The 14,271-nt window shown below is 37.7% G+C and overlaps 2 protein-coding genes across 3 annotated transcripts; both read right to left on the minus strand.

Moving 5' to 3' along the window:
• Nucleotides 1-3,467: 3,467 nt before the first annotated feature.
• LOC137724361 (late embryogenesis abundant protein-like) lies at nucleotides 3,468-4,473 on the minus strand. Its single transcript, XM_068463111.1, has 2 exons — nucleotides 4,096-4,473; nucleotides 3,468-3,707 (listed from the first exon to the last, which is right to left on the minus strand). Exons 1-2 carry the CDS (start codon nucleotides 4,471-4,473, stop codon nucleotides 3,468-3,470), a joined length of 618 nt encoding a protein of 205 aa, XP_068319212.1.
• A 3,586-nt stretch (nucleotides 4,474-8,059) lies between these two features.
• Nucleotides 8,060-13,103, minus strand: LOC137725850 (uncharacterized). Of its 2 annotated transcripts, none has more exons than XM_068464659.1 (5): nucleotides 12,853-13,103; nucleotides 11,586-12,019; nucleotides 9,730-9,776; nucleotides 8,651-9,621; nucleotides 8,060-8,446 (listed from the first exon to the last, which is right to left on the minus strand). In XM_068464659.1, exons 2-4 carry the CDS (start codon nucleotides 11,899-11,901, stop codon nucleotides 8,674-8,676), a joined length of 1,311 nt encoding a protein of 436 aa, XP_068320760.1. In that variant the 5' UTR covers nucleotides 11,902-12,019; nucleotides 12,853-13,103; the 3' UTR covers nucleotides 8,060-8,446; nucleotides 8,651-8,673. The 2 variants fall into 2 exon arrangements, with proteins under 2 accessions (XP_068320760.1, XP_068320761.1); XM_068464660.1 differs by having other exon boundaries at nucleotides 11,586-12,016; nucleotides 12,853-12,899.
• Between the last annotated feature and the right edge of the window lie 1,168 nt (nucleotides 13,104-14,271).

Raw genomic sequence — 14,271 nt, forward strand, 5'->3', positions numbered from 1 at the left:
GAGTGAGGAGCAAGTGTATTTTTCGGACCTTTGGAGAAGTTTGAGGAAACCTAGGGAAATTTTAGAATTCTCTCGTCGTGGAAGACTAATGGTAGCAAGTATCCTATATTGGCGAGAGTTGTAAAAGATATACTTGCTATTCAAGTCTCTACTGTGGCATCAGAGAGTGCTTTTAGCATCGAGGGGAGAGTAATTTCGGATTTTATGAGTCCTTTAACTCCTAAATCCGTGAAGACATTAATTTGCATGCAAAATTGGTTGAGGGGTGAGGATATCATTACTATAGAGGATGATGCATCTTCAATGGACCACCTAGAGTTCTACAAAAGTATTGAATCGGATAAGTTTCTTGTTAATCTTCTCATTTGTTGTATTTTTTTTTTTTTTTTTTTTTTTTTACTTTGTCATTTGATGCGGTTTTGGATGTTTTTGTGAAGTTTAGAATGACTAATATAATTAAATGGTTTATTTGGTATCTGTTCTTTCTATGAATCCACAACCTCCACAACCACAACAAGAAGCATCCCCTTCACAAGCTCCTCCAACTCCAGGGCCTCAAGCGGCAAGCACCTCCAAGGCCTCAAGCATCAAAATCGAAAGCTCATTCAAAGCCTCCTATAGCACCGATATATACCTTCACAGAGCAAGGGTGTAATTGTTAAGGGTAAGAGTAAGCCGAAGCGTTGAACCATATAGTTGGAGTTGGAGGCTTGAAGGTCTTTCATAATGCATTGCAATTTGCGTGAACAATTTATTTTTTCGGTTTGAACTTTGAAGCCATTTTGATTTGAATGGACTTAAGTTTGATGTTTGTTTTTTCTCCAAAAGCTACTCACTTTAAAGTTAAGCAATAAAAAACGTGTGGTAAAACTAAAATATCTTGTTTATTTTAAAAGAAAAGACCTATTGACAACAACTTAAAAAAAATAAAAAATAAATAAAAAGCCTAATCTTTATTGGATATTTCAATTTATGTAATACCCTCATTAGTTTTTGCACGTGACCTAATTTATACTCAACACACATTTTATCCTGGTAGAACAAAGTGATTGCCACCATTTACAACTACAAACAGTAACCTTACATCACCAGGGCCATTACCATCCACCATTATTGTCACCACCACCAACACCAGCACCACAACTGTCGTCGCTGCCACCACCACCACCACCACCATCACAATCACAGTCACAACCACAAGTTCCAACCGAACGTGCCCAATGCCTAATTAGAATGTTATTAGGTTGTTCTGAATTATATAATGCTTGATTTAGAATGTAGATTGTTCTGCAAGTGGCTTGTAATTCAGTGCCATGCACTTAGGCCTCGTTTGGCAGCTCGGACTGTACTGACTATTTCAATCGGATAGGATAAATGGTCGTCGAATAGTACTAACTAAATTAGTCGGACATTTGGCAGTGGAATCAGATTAATTCCTACATTGGATAATACATCAGTTTATAATATTTTTTTTAAAGTATTTCACAGAATAATTATCGTTAAAATGAAAAAAAAAATGAGAAAAACAGAGAAAAAAATGAATTAAACATCATTACAGAAAAAAATTTAAAAATAAAAAATAAAAAAGGGATTAAACATCACCATCTTCCCACGGAGAAATATGTTCTTTGAAACCCAGGCAACCATTACACCAACAACAAAAATAACCCAGCCAGCTTTCGATCTCGTTGCCAACTTCAATTTCTTTCAAATTCAGAAACTAATTAAAACCTCCAAATTTGCAGAAGCAACCTCCAAATTACAGAATCGATGGTCACTCGCGCACCCAACAAACTGCAATTTCGTGCTTTGTAGGGAAATCAGTGCTGCTCTCTCTCTTTCTCAACTTCTAATCCATTGAAACTAAAAACCCAGATGACATTTCTCCCATTTTCTGGTTTGATCTGCCACTATAGGTGTATGAACAAGAATGGCGTGACGTGGTTTCGATTCAGCACCTCTGGTTTTGTGTTTGTATCTACTTGATGTTGATTGGCAGTGAGGAGGGAGAAAGAGAGAGAGTAGTAATTCCTTGATTGAGGAGTTTGCGATGCGCAGGAGCGAGAGTTAGCGTGAACCCGACTAATTATACAAACTATTTGCGGAAGATAAGTAGCTGGTGTATGGCGTATTAAATTAGCAGGGGCAGACAAATTATCCGTGACTATTTAATTTAAACAGACATCAAATACCGTACTCTTCTGTATTATTAGTACCATTAGGTGCCTTATACAATGTGCCAAACAGGACCTTAATGTCCCTGTACCCTCTTCCCTTTATTAGATGTAGGTCTTCCTAATAAATATAATTATGTGTATATTATCTTATCATTTATCAGAAGCAAAAAATTAGACAACATAGTAAATCGATCAATTTAACTCTATCACCCTTTTGTTACACTATCTACGTGTCGACTTGTAAAATAAAATAAATAATCGTTGTTCTCGACCATATTATTATTTTCAAACTCATCAACCACCCCTATTGTACTAAGTATATATATCCTATAACGTCATTCGACTTAATCGATTTTGTGCCTATCCGTTTTCAAGTAAACCATATCTCTTTTTTCGTCGCTACTAAGTCATCCTCTACACCTTTCATCTCCATTTGTCTTTTTATTAAAATCTCTGCTAAGTCGTCCTCTACACCTTTCATCTCCTTTTGTCTTGAGACTTTGTCTCGTAATTATATCTTCATAATTGATAATTGCATCTATTCATAATTGCAATTACATCTATTCATAATTGCATATTATTGCATATTCTAATTGAAAGATCTGAATTGCATATTCTAACTGAAAGATCTATAAATCTTCTGGAATTGCATATTCTAACTGAAAGATCTATAAATCTTCTGTAAATCTTCAATTCACTCCTTTTTTTCTCATAATCTTTAATTCCCTCCCTTACCTTGGATATCTTGGTTCTCAACCCTATCCCTTCTTATATGTTTCATAATTGCGTCTTCATAATTGCAAATTCTAACCGAAACATCTTTAAATCTTGAGTTCACCGATTTTTTCTCATCATCTTTAATTGCGGCTGCCCAAATTCTAACCGAAACATCTTTAAATCTTGAGTTCACCGATTTTTTCTCATCATCTTTAATTGCGGCTGCCCCTCCCTTACCTTGGATATATCTTGGTTCTTAATCCCAATCCATCTTGTACGTCCACACAATCCCAACCCCTCTTGTATGTCTAAACACATCCAACGAAACGCTCTCTTCTTCACTACTAATTTTTGCAACGTGTTGATTTTAACGCTCAGATAAACTACTGAAATTGGAAATAAGCACTCTGCAGCTAGAGCAGTTGCAACAATTCTTTATTATACACACAGATGCAACAGTTGTTTATTATACACACAGATGCAACAGTTCTTTATTATACACACAGTACATTAATATTCCAGAATATTACCATCCATGCATAAACTAATTAACGCTTTGAAGAACTAATTTAATTAGTGGTGGCTACGATGACCAGGCAACTTGTCCTTGATCTTCTCCATCATACTTCTCTTCTCAGGTTCGGTTGTGACGGTGGTGGTTCCGACAGCTGTGGTTGCATGTTCATGGCTATGGCCATGTGTCTGTGCTTGCTGCTGATCGTCCTTGTGTTTCTCCCCACCGAATTTGTCCTCTATTTTCTCTTTCAGCCCCTTTTTCTTCCTTCTCCCACCTTGCCCATCATCCTCCTCAGACTACAGTCAACAGATTAAGACAATTACAAGATATCAACCAAATAAATCAAAGATAAAAAAAAAAAAAAAAACCTTATTACTTAGTATTAAGGTATGATAGTATTTCTCTTTTGTTGTAAGTGAAAAGCCTTAAAAGTTGGATTTTCATCAAGGGCGAATGTAAACTACATTATTGTTAGTCCATTGTGAGGACTAGCCCACTCTACTCTCTTAAAGTAAATAATATTATTTGTTTTGAAAAAAAAAATAAAACCAAAAATAAAACCGGTAATAATCATTTCGTTTTTAGTTTTCTCAAAACACTCAAAAGAAACAAGGGTGTGGAAAACAACAAACCGAAAGCGTAGAGAACTTGTGAATAGAGAGAAAAAAATAAGATATGTCTTACGCTCGAGCTTGAGCTGCCAGAACGACGCAGTTCACTACCAAGACTGCCATGGGGTTGCTGTTGTCTGTGCTCACCGACACCATACCCATGAGATTGATCACTTGTTTGTTTGCCACCAAACATGCCATGCCCTGCTGCAGCTCCAGCACCACCCAGCGCGCCACCATGCTCTCCATACCCTCCACCTCCAGTGGTTCCGGAGGCAGGAACATGCATACCTTCACCGGTGTCTGTTTCGGTTCCGGTTCCCGTTCCCGTGGTGGTGGCCACGCCTGTGAGGTGAATAGGGTTTCCAAGCTCGTCTGTCAATTTGACAGGGTTTCCATGCTCATCTGTGAGCTGCACCGGGTTTCCGTACTCGTCCCTAATTTGAGCCATCTGAATGATTGTTTCAATCTATTGATGTTCGAACACGAACAAATTTGAGGAGGGTTGGTCTTTCTTTAAAGGGCAAATGAATGACGGTGGAGAAAGAGTGCGTAGGATTTTGCATGTCACAGTGCGTTGACATGTGTTACGACATATGCAGACAACGTACACAAATAGCACCGCCACGTTTGATGAAGGTTCCACGTGTTAAGTGGGGGAGGTGACACATGCTTATAGATGATTGTGGGTTCTGGATTGGGATTGACATGAATCAGATCTCTTGAGGGACAGAAAAACGATCAGTTATATATCCGCTTGTATTCATGATTTTCAATCTTTTTAATTTGGGGTATCTAAATAACTAGAATGCAAGTGGGCATGCATTTGTTTAGAGTGATCTTATGCCCCTCCACTATTTCTATTTCCCCATCTATTTGTATAAATTGGTTGTGAGTCGAGACTGATTAGTGATGACGTGGTTCGATTTGATTTGATTTGACTTGACTTCAAAAATGTAATTGGAACAAAATTAGTATTCAACCATTTAGTTTAGTGGGCTTTTATCAAATTAATCAAAATTGATCCAAGCCAAATCGTTGTTAGTTGCTTTTGTTCGGTCAGTTTAAACCTATTTTAGCTCACCGATAAAAAAGTTTAATATATTTGAAGAGTTTAAGCTTTTAAAGATTCACACACACACACCCCGATAAAAAGTGTTGGGAGACTTTTAAGTTAAGGTGGACTTGAGCTTTAAAGAACGTCCTCTTATCTTTGTTAGTGCGGATTCTTACCAAGTTCCAGGATATCTCAAAAGAGAGAGTTTGTCTTAGGAAATACCCTAGTAACATCAACGGCTCGAAGATGGCATGATTGATCAAGATAATGACTTGCTCAAGTGAAGCGTCGTGTGGAAGCTAGAAGATTATCAGTTTACATGAGAGCGAAGGGATTTGTATAGTTGCATGGCATTCTTGGTAGGATAATCTGGGCTTTCCTAGGGTGATAGCAAGGCTTCTAATGGTTGACACGTTTGATGGAAGGCTGTGGGGATTATTAAGGTTGCATGAATGGTGATGCTTGAGGCTTGAAGTACGCTTCTAGACTAAATGGAACTCTCTAGGCTTATTTCTTGGGTGGTTCTCTCCCTTGCGTTCTCTCCTATCTCTCCCTATATTCTACCTGTGTGTTCTAACTCCCATCCTCTGTTATGTGTTACCTAACCTCTTTATGTAAGTGAAGGGTTATTCTCTAGGTTCCAAGATGAAGGGCTATTCTCATTGATGCTTGCGTGAAACACAAAGGGTATGGGCTTGGATCTTTGGGCCCCTAAGCAACCCAAAGTCTTCCATGACCCCGATTCCACGTAGGCCCAATAACATTCTGTAACCATCCACACCACAATCCATTTGACAAGGCCCGAATATGTGACTTGGGCTTAGCATGACAGTGATTAGCATGAGGAAGCACGGTGTGATGAATAGGTATGAGCATGGTGTTAGTATCTGGCTTAATCACCGTGGCATGGCATGTTTATATATATATTGCTCGTCGATCTCGTGCCTTGGCATGTATTTGCACTTGAATGTAGGCTTTGCATGACAATTGGGCCTTGAGACTTGGTTGGATTGGTGTGTGACATTTCTGGGCCCCAACAAATAGAAAAAAAATCCAATATATTATGGGGAAATACCCAGAAATAGGACAATTCCTTAATTTTGGGACAAAAATAGGACATTTTGAATATGCACACGGCATGCACAACAATCGGATAGAAATCAAATTTTTCCTACACCTTAAAATGACTTAATTGCCCTCATATATAAATGAGTTATTTCCTCCCATTTTCTTATTTGTCTCTCTCTCTCCGCTCATTCTCTCTTCTCTCACTTTCTCCCTCACACACTCTCTCTCCCCTTCTCACTGTGCACATGGTGCATAGTCGTCCCAACCAACACCGTCCAAATCAAAGCCACCACAATTTCATCTTGTCCTCATGAGTCCAAAACACCTGGCCTTATCACAAATCTCATCTTCAATCGTTGGGATTGAAACTCAAGCAGGCCACGAGTTTTTCAGCCATTTTATGGTAGCACGGCAAACAATCGAGGCTCGAGACCACCACCACTGGACTCGCATTGAGGGTGGGCACAAAACCCAATCATTAAATGATGTTGTTTTGTTGGATTAATTTTTCAGGATTTGCTCATTGTAGTACACGACATGCACATAATATGCTTATAGATCTAAGCCAACTCAAAAACTCAGAGCTCACTATTCTCTCTTTGAAATCAGAACACATGTCCATATACACTATATGCACACCACATGCACATCATATGTACAGTACATGCACATCATATGCACAGAACTAGAAATTGAGCAATGAGTTGCTTTCGCCTTAATAAGAAACTCTAACAGCAACCAATTGGTATAGTGGATACAATTAAAAAATAATTGTTATGTATGTAAGGTTATAGTGGTAGTTTGAAAAGTCTTGTTATGCATATCAATCACCGCTTAACCATGCATGCGGAAAACATGATACTTGTTGTCATTATTTCATGGACACACATGATCCTTAATGTCCTCTAAGCTTTTTCTTGATTTTGTTTTTTCGCTGAAGCCAACTAGGTTATGGTCATACTCGCTAAATTCAGGGGCACAACATATGTGCATCATAAGTAGTGAACATTCCCGCGAGAAGTAGCCATGCATACCACATGCACATTGGTGAAAAATTTTCACAAATTTCTACAATTGAACACTTGAACCAGAAATTGTTCCACCCTAGTTTTGTAGCATGTCAAAACCTAAAATTCATTCCCCAACCCATAGGCCCCAACATGAAACACAAACCCTAATTTAACTTCTAAGTAGTTTATTCATTTTACAAACAACCGGTTTATTCCATAAATCATTGATGAAGGAACTTGGAACTAAACACCCTACCTTACCTTGCCTGCCGAAGCTTTAATCGTCGAAAAAAATGAAACTTTCCGGTCAAAACAAAAAGCATGGTACAAAACCCAGCTCACTCTTCTCACCTCTCTCTTGCATCCCTTTGTTCGAAATCAGAGGTATGACGTCAACTCAAAACCCAGATCTGAGCTCAACCCAGAAACCCAAAGCTCATAGAGCTCTCTCAACATCTCTCTCTTATAAAGGAGAAAAGTGATACAATAGGCTTCTGATTTTTAGTATTTATGTGGGTATTTTAATAATTTTAGTTTTGTGCATGACTTAACATGACCGGTTTGTTTTATTTCTATCCTAAAATTAAGAAATTGTCCCATTTTAGGGTATTTCCCTATATATTAAGAGTTTGGATCTTTTAAAGATTCATATATGTTACACATTTCAAATTGAACAAAAAATTAAGTTTTTTGAAGCACAAAATTTACCAAGGCCGGTATTCCACAATCATGTACTCCTGGGTTCGATTCTTAGAGCTAATGAATCACACGATGGTGGCCAAAGAGAGGCTGAAATGCCTCTTATCATTCTTCTCGACCCCTAGAAAGGTGGATTGCCGTAGCAAAACCACCAACTGATCTCTTTTTTAAATTTTAAAAATAATAATAATCGTAAATAAATAAACGAAGTCTCATGCCAATAGACGATTTAGTATATAATTGATAGAAAAATCATTGCACAACATATCATACAGTTTTGTTGCCTCTCAAGCAAATCCATGATCCAATTCCCATGCATAAGTTCCTTTCGATAAATTCAAGTATGAATTCACAGAGAAGAAAATCTGTACAACAGCACATTTCCTTTCAGCATTTCAATTCTGCTCTCTGTTTCTTTCTATAAACAACTGTTATATAAATTCGTTCTCTTCTTTACAGTTTAACTTCATAAAGCTAACCCTGCCGAATGTCAAGATGCAGTCCTGCGATGTTTACAATGTCTTGATGAATGCGCTCTTCACAATCCTTCTGTCCAACTGAGATTGCGAAAGAAGAACCAACACCGAAATCTGTATAAAATAACAATACCGAGTCCATAAGAACCCTTGAGAAAATAAAAACGACAGACATCGCCCCCGTATTTGGAGGCTTTCAAATTTATGGTCCTGGTGCAAGAAAGGTGTAGGACTTATGTAGGTATGCTAAATGCAGATTAGTTTGTTTCGCTGATTTAACAATGCATGCAATATTACACGAGAAACAGATGCCCTCACCTCCCAAACATCTTAGTGTGCGCTCACATCTTGCTGGATTTTGCCCAGAAGAACCCTTTCTTTCTAGTAGATTGATTATCTGATAGTGAAGCACTCTTGGAGCCAAATGAGAAGTGCCGTCTCAAAAATGGCTTTCCCAAGGTGCTTCTCATGCTGGAACTGGATCCAAACTTGGGAACCTTTCCTTGATTTTCAGTGCTTTTCAAGCGATCAAACACAGCAGAATCGCCATCAAGATCTAACACCCGGTTCCTCGATTTCTTGTTTCTAGACTTCAAATCCATTTCAGCTTTCAATGCTTTTTCAGACAACTTGTGGATCTGTTTCTCCCCAAAAGTACACACTGGACAAGCTGGGTCATACTTGTTAATTTCAGGTGTCAGATTCTCCAAACACTCAGCATGGTAAACATGTCCACAAACTAGCACTGAAACCACAGAAAGCTCATTGGTTGAAATAATCTTTTGGCTGCTCCATGAACATTTCTCAGCCAAAAGCTTTGAGCAAACTCCACACGTCTGCAAATCAACAGAGGGTGAAGCTGAAACTCTGCTACTGGATCTAGTTAACTTCTCACGATTAAAGCCAAAGGACTCACTATCAAAAGACCTCCTTTCTCTATTAGATGTGGCCATGAGCTCGGAAAATGCATTCATAGACCAACTATCAGAAGACCCACCACGGGAGCCCCTAGCAGATTCATTGCCCCATGAGGGAAGCTTTGCCTTTTCCTCAGAAATTGAGAAGCTGTTTGGTGACTTGATTCCTGGGACTCGGGCATCAGATACTTGCCTTAAAAGCTGATGTCCTGGAGAACAGTGATGCCACCTCACTGGCGTTGAGCCAGCAGGAGGCAGGTGACTCTGGGATGACAAAGGGGATGCGGGCAAGGATGAAGTAGAAGGCTGCGAAACTGATAATTTTGTCGGGGATGGATATGAAACAGTAGGGGACTCTGCTGGTTCTTTTGTCTACACATATAATGAAAAACGAGGGTGTAAAATGTCATATTCATGAGCATATACGAATTAACAGTGCTTAAATCATAACAGAAAGTGCCACCCTGGCATAAGATCTACCTGTTCAAGAGTTAAATCCATGGAAATATTTCTTGAAATGGATCGATCTGCCATAGAAACATACATATATATCAGATAGAACACATCATGGTAAACAACTAACATAGAAAAGCACAATTAAACTGAAGGGAAATCTTAAGGAGATCATCTATTTAAAAAGATAAAGCTACTATACTATTCTATTTTCCTATTAAGCCATTCAGAAAAATAAAAAACATTTAACTCAATGTTAGCATGATCTCTTCATTTTACCATCACAATTGAAAAATTGGGATAAATGTCCCCTTTTAAGCTCTAAAGCTAAATTGCAAGAAACTGAAATAGCCCAGTCCAAAGAGCTTCACAAGATAGGCTCTATGATTCTGTAGGGTCAGTTTTCCCACAAATAACATGAAGATTTTTAAAGCTGTAACATTTAAGTAATCTACTAAATTAAAAGTATGCAATGAACCACAGGATTTGACACCAACACCAGATGCATTATAGACAAGGCTATCACATAAAGATTCTCACTTCACCTACACCAGTTTTAGGCCAGTTACAGTAATCAAAACACCCAACCAAGGAAAAGGAGATCTTCATGACATGGAAACCAAGAAAAAAGACGGAGTAGACACTTTTGATGAGAAATGTCAAAGAGATGTCAATATTGTATTAAGCATGGGAAACACTAAAGGCATAGAAACTGATTACGAAAGATGATTTTATCAATTAACCTGCACCTCAGGCCCACGGAAAACATAACAGCGCAACAGAAGCACCTGTAGGCGAAACTCATCCTTCACCCTTTAACTTCAGGCGAAGGAGGTGCCACTAGACCCAAAGGCCATTTACTGGAAAAGTGAAAACACCTAAAGAATGTAAAGTGCAATCGTGAATCTTATCATTGTAAGAAAATCATGTAATCAGAACAGCCCCTCTTGGCTGCATGAGAGCACCCAGAACAATTTTCCAGCATACCATGTAAAGAGACACGGGAAAAAAATGGGACAAGTGATGTATCCCCAATGTGCAGAGCTTTAACTCAGGAATCAACCATGTCCCTCATCTAACCAATCTAATTGATATATGCTGTATAAACCTTCCATGTTTTGATCATGTAGTTCGCATCCACCTTATCCCTAAGACTTCTATTCACCTATATTCTTCATACCTCTGTCACAAGTTATTCAGCCATCATCTTCTACGACACAGCTTTAATAAATAATAGAACCTGGATTATCTCAAGATGAGGGGTAAAAACCAATGCGTTTCTCAATCCATATTTACATACAAAGGTACGTAAAACTAATAATCCAAATCATCAGTGACTTTCTTTCAAATTACTATTCACCTTCCCATCAGTACATATTTGCAACGCATAGCCATCCAAGTCAACCTCAGTTCAGAGCATGGCCTTTGATGGAATATGAGCTCATATAGGCAAGGTAACTACATCGCATTGTCTTTTGAATTACATGCAACTAAAAACATTATAAAGTTGTATATTGTTCTTCTCAAAAAAATAAAGTTGTATATTGTCTTTTCTTATTCACCCATCTAGATACTTTTATTGGATGCAAAAGTCTTGTCTGCATATTTGTCAAAGTCTCGTATATGCATGTGACACTAAAGCAAATACGGTACATGCAAAACACATGGCCAACTTGCAAGAACAAATATAAGAGTGCAAAATGCAAAATTACAATCTAGCAAGAAATAATCTTGTAAACAAGAAAGAAGGGAGCAAGCTCTTCAATCCAACCCTTCAACTGTATACCAAAACCTTCAGAAGAGAGAAGAAAATTCTTCAAACTTAACACTGCAAAACTATTGGAATATGAATAAAATGAAAGAGTTATCATACTAAAAAATACCTGAAGTAGGAGTCCTGACATGCCCGGCAGTTCCCTCAGAAATTGAGGATTTTCGCTCTGTATGTCTTCGAAAATGTTCCAATGGACTTCCCTCCTCAGATACACATGCCGACTCAAATTTAACTTCCGATCCATCATTTCTACTAACACCATCAGAAAACCAACTTACAGAGGTCTCTTCAGCTGCTACCCCCACTCGGTTATCCCACCGAAAGCTCCATGTTGGTGAGTACCTAATATTACGATGTACAATTTCGCTACTAGCTCTGTTTGTTATAGTCTTGTCTCTAGCAGCAACACAACAAGCAGAACCCATCCTCAAAATACACAAACCTCTAACTTACAATTGTAACCCCTCAATCACAGCTCGCATCCTCAAACTTCAGACTCGACTGACTGTCACAGCAGCCTTGACCCCATAAACAGTTGCTCTTCTGAAATTACAATCAAAGAAACAAACCATCGTCAGTTGTATCGTAACAAAGCAGCACAAAAGGAAGTGAGGGAGTTCAACAAACCCTAATTCTGTTGCACAAAAGCACGAAACATAAACGAACCCAAAACCACAAACCACGAAAAACATCTCAACTGGAAATTAAGACTAAAACCAACCTCCACAGAGACACCACAAAAAATGAAAACTAAAGTTTACCCAAATGGAAACGGTTCACGAATCTCACATCTCTTCCTTTTTCCAGCTGGGATAACACAGTGAAACCAAAATATGGCAAAACCCGTACTCGAATCGAATACATAGACAGTAAAATAAACCTCTGGATTTCAGTATACCCTAAAAAATTAGACAAACACAGATTCATATTTCATATTTTTCCACTCCACAGATTCATATTTCATATTTTTCCACTCCTTCTGTTCTTTCAACACTGTTGGCACTAACCACCACCAAAACAGAGCTCACCGACACACAAACAAGCACAGTGACAGTGTGTGGGGAATATATAGACCTCCAGAAATCAATTCAATCTGCTACCCCTAAGGGCTGTCTAAAATCCCAAAGTTCTGGAAAAATCACAAAAAAATGCCCTAAGAATTAGTAAGTATTGAGGAGCTACATGAGTCAGAGGATCTGATACCATGCCCAGTATATAGAACTCGTAGTCAAAACTCCAAATATTTCGACAAAAAACATCCAACAATTTAATCCCTAAATTATGCAATTGGAAAACAATTAATAACAATAAAAAAAATTAATTTTGATTAAAAAAAAAGCACGCAAAACGCAAGCTCTGCATTATAAGGTACTCACAGAGAGGCGAAGCTGGAGAGAGGAATGAAGACTTCTAGAGAGAGAGAACTCTAGAGAGAGAGAGAGAGAATTCTAGAGAGAGTGAGAGGCGGCGGCCGCTGCTTGTTCGTTGCAGAAGAATGGGGAGAGAGAGAGAGAGAAAGGGCGGAAGAGGTTTTGGTAACGCCGTTGGTTGCTGTTGAGTGCAACGGCGTCGTTTAAAGGCCCAACGGCGTTTGGTGACGCCATTGCGTGGGAAAGGAGCGCTATGTTTATTCCCCGATCGGTTTGTGGAAGTTAAAAATTAAAAAATAATACATTGTTTTTTTTTTATGGATTTTAGGGAGACTAAGGCGTGCTTTATAGGGTTGTAACTTGTACTACACTAGCACAGTGGTAAACATTGGCTCCCCAATAAACAAAAAATATAGAAGGTTTAGGATTTGATGTTCCGAATTAGTGAGGTTACTTGATTGTGGCTACGAGTATGATGAATTCCTCATAGTTTTTTTCGGACCTGATAATAGTTAGTAACCGTAAATTACCATCAGTTATCCTCTTAATATAAAAAAAAAAAAAAAAAAAAAAAAAACAGTGACTGAGCATGCTGAACAGTGTTGTACTTTTGAGTTTATGGAAAGATTTGGGGTGGCGGTTGTCTTATGGAGTACACAGAGTGCGTGGTACGCATTCCGTGCTTTTTACGTTCCAGCAAAGTATCCTGTGAATTAATTTTAACTTGAAAGCAAATCGAAGAAAAAAATAAGCATAAACCAAAGAGTTTAACGCGTCTTCAGTTACTTTTTTTATTGGGAAATAATTTTAGCATCACCCTTTTTGAAGGAAGAGAAGGAATAGAATCAGAATCAGAAATATCGAACGTAAAAATGAATGATAAAGCTAAAATATTTTCAAATGAAATGTCAATATGTTGAACTCAAATTGGAAATTTTAATTGTTTTTTTTTTAAATTGACAACAACTTTAAAAAAAATTAATTAATTATTAAATTCATTTTATCAATTATTGTTTTTGTTTCAAAACATTTTAATTTAATGTAATAAAATAATAATTTAATTTCAAAAACAGAACTTTATTTGTAAGCACGTTTCACAATAAATAGATTATAGAATTATAGTTAACATAATTAATAACATCTTTTGTATAATGGCTTAACTGTTTTTACAGCTTACACTCTCAAGGTTTTGTGTTCTATTTCTTTCTGTTACACCATGTAAGTTGGGTTCGCAACTTAAGTTATATGGTTTACCACAGCAATTCAAGGATAAAGACTTGAATCATATTTTTTTCTTTTTGAAATTCGTATTTTTTTTTTCATAAGCGATATTTTGAGAGAGAATTTAACTTTGAAATGACTTGTCTATTGTATAATGTTCTGACTTATCTTAATTTATCCCGCATTAATATGAACATATCGTTG

The sequence above is a fragment of the Pyrus communis genome, chromosome 2, assembly GCF_963583255.1.
Source record: "Pyrus communis chromosome 2, drPyrComm1.1, whole genome shotgun sequence".
Lineage (NCBI taxonomy): Eukaryota > Viridiplantae > Streptophyta > Magnoliopsida > Rosales > Rosaceae > Pyrus > Pyrus communis.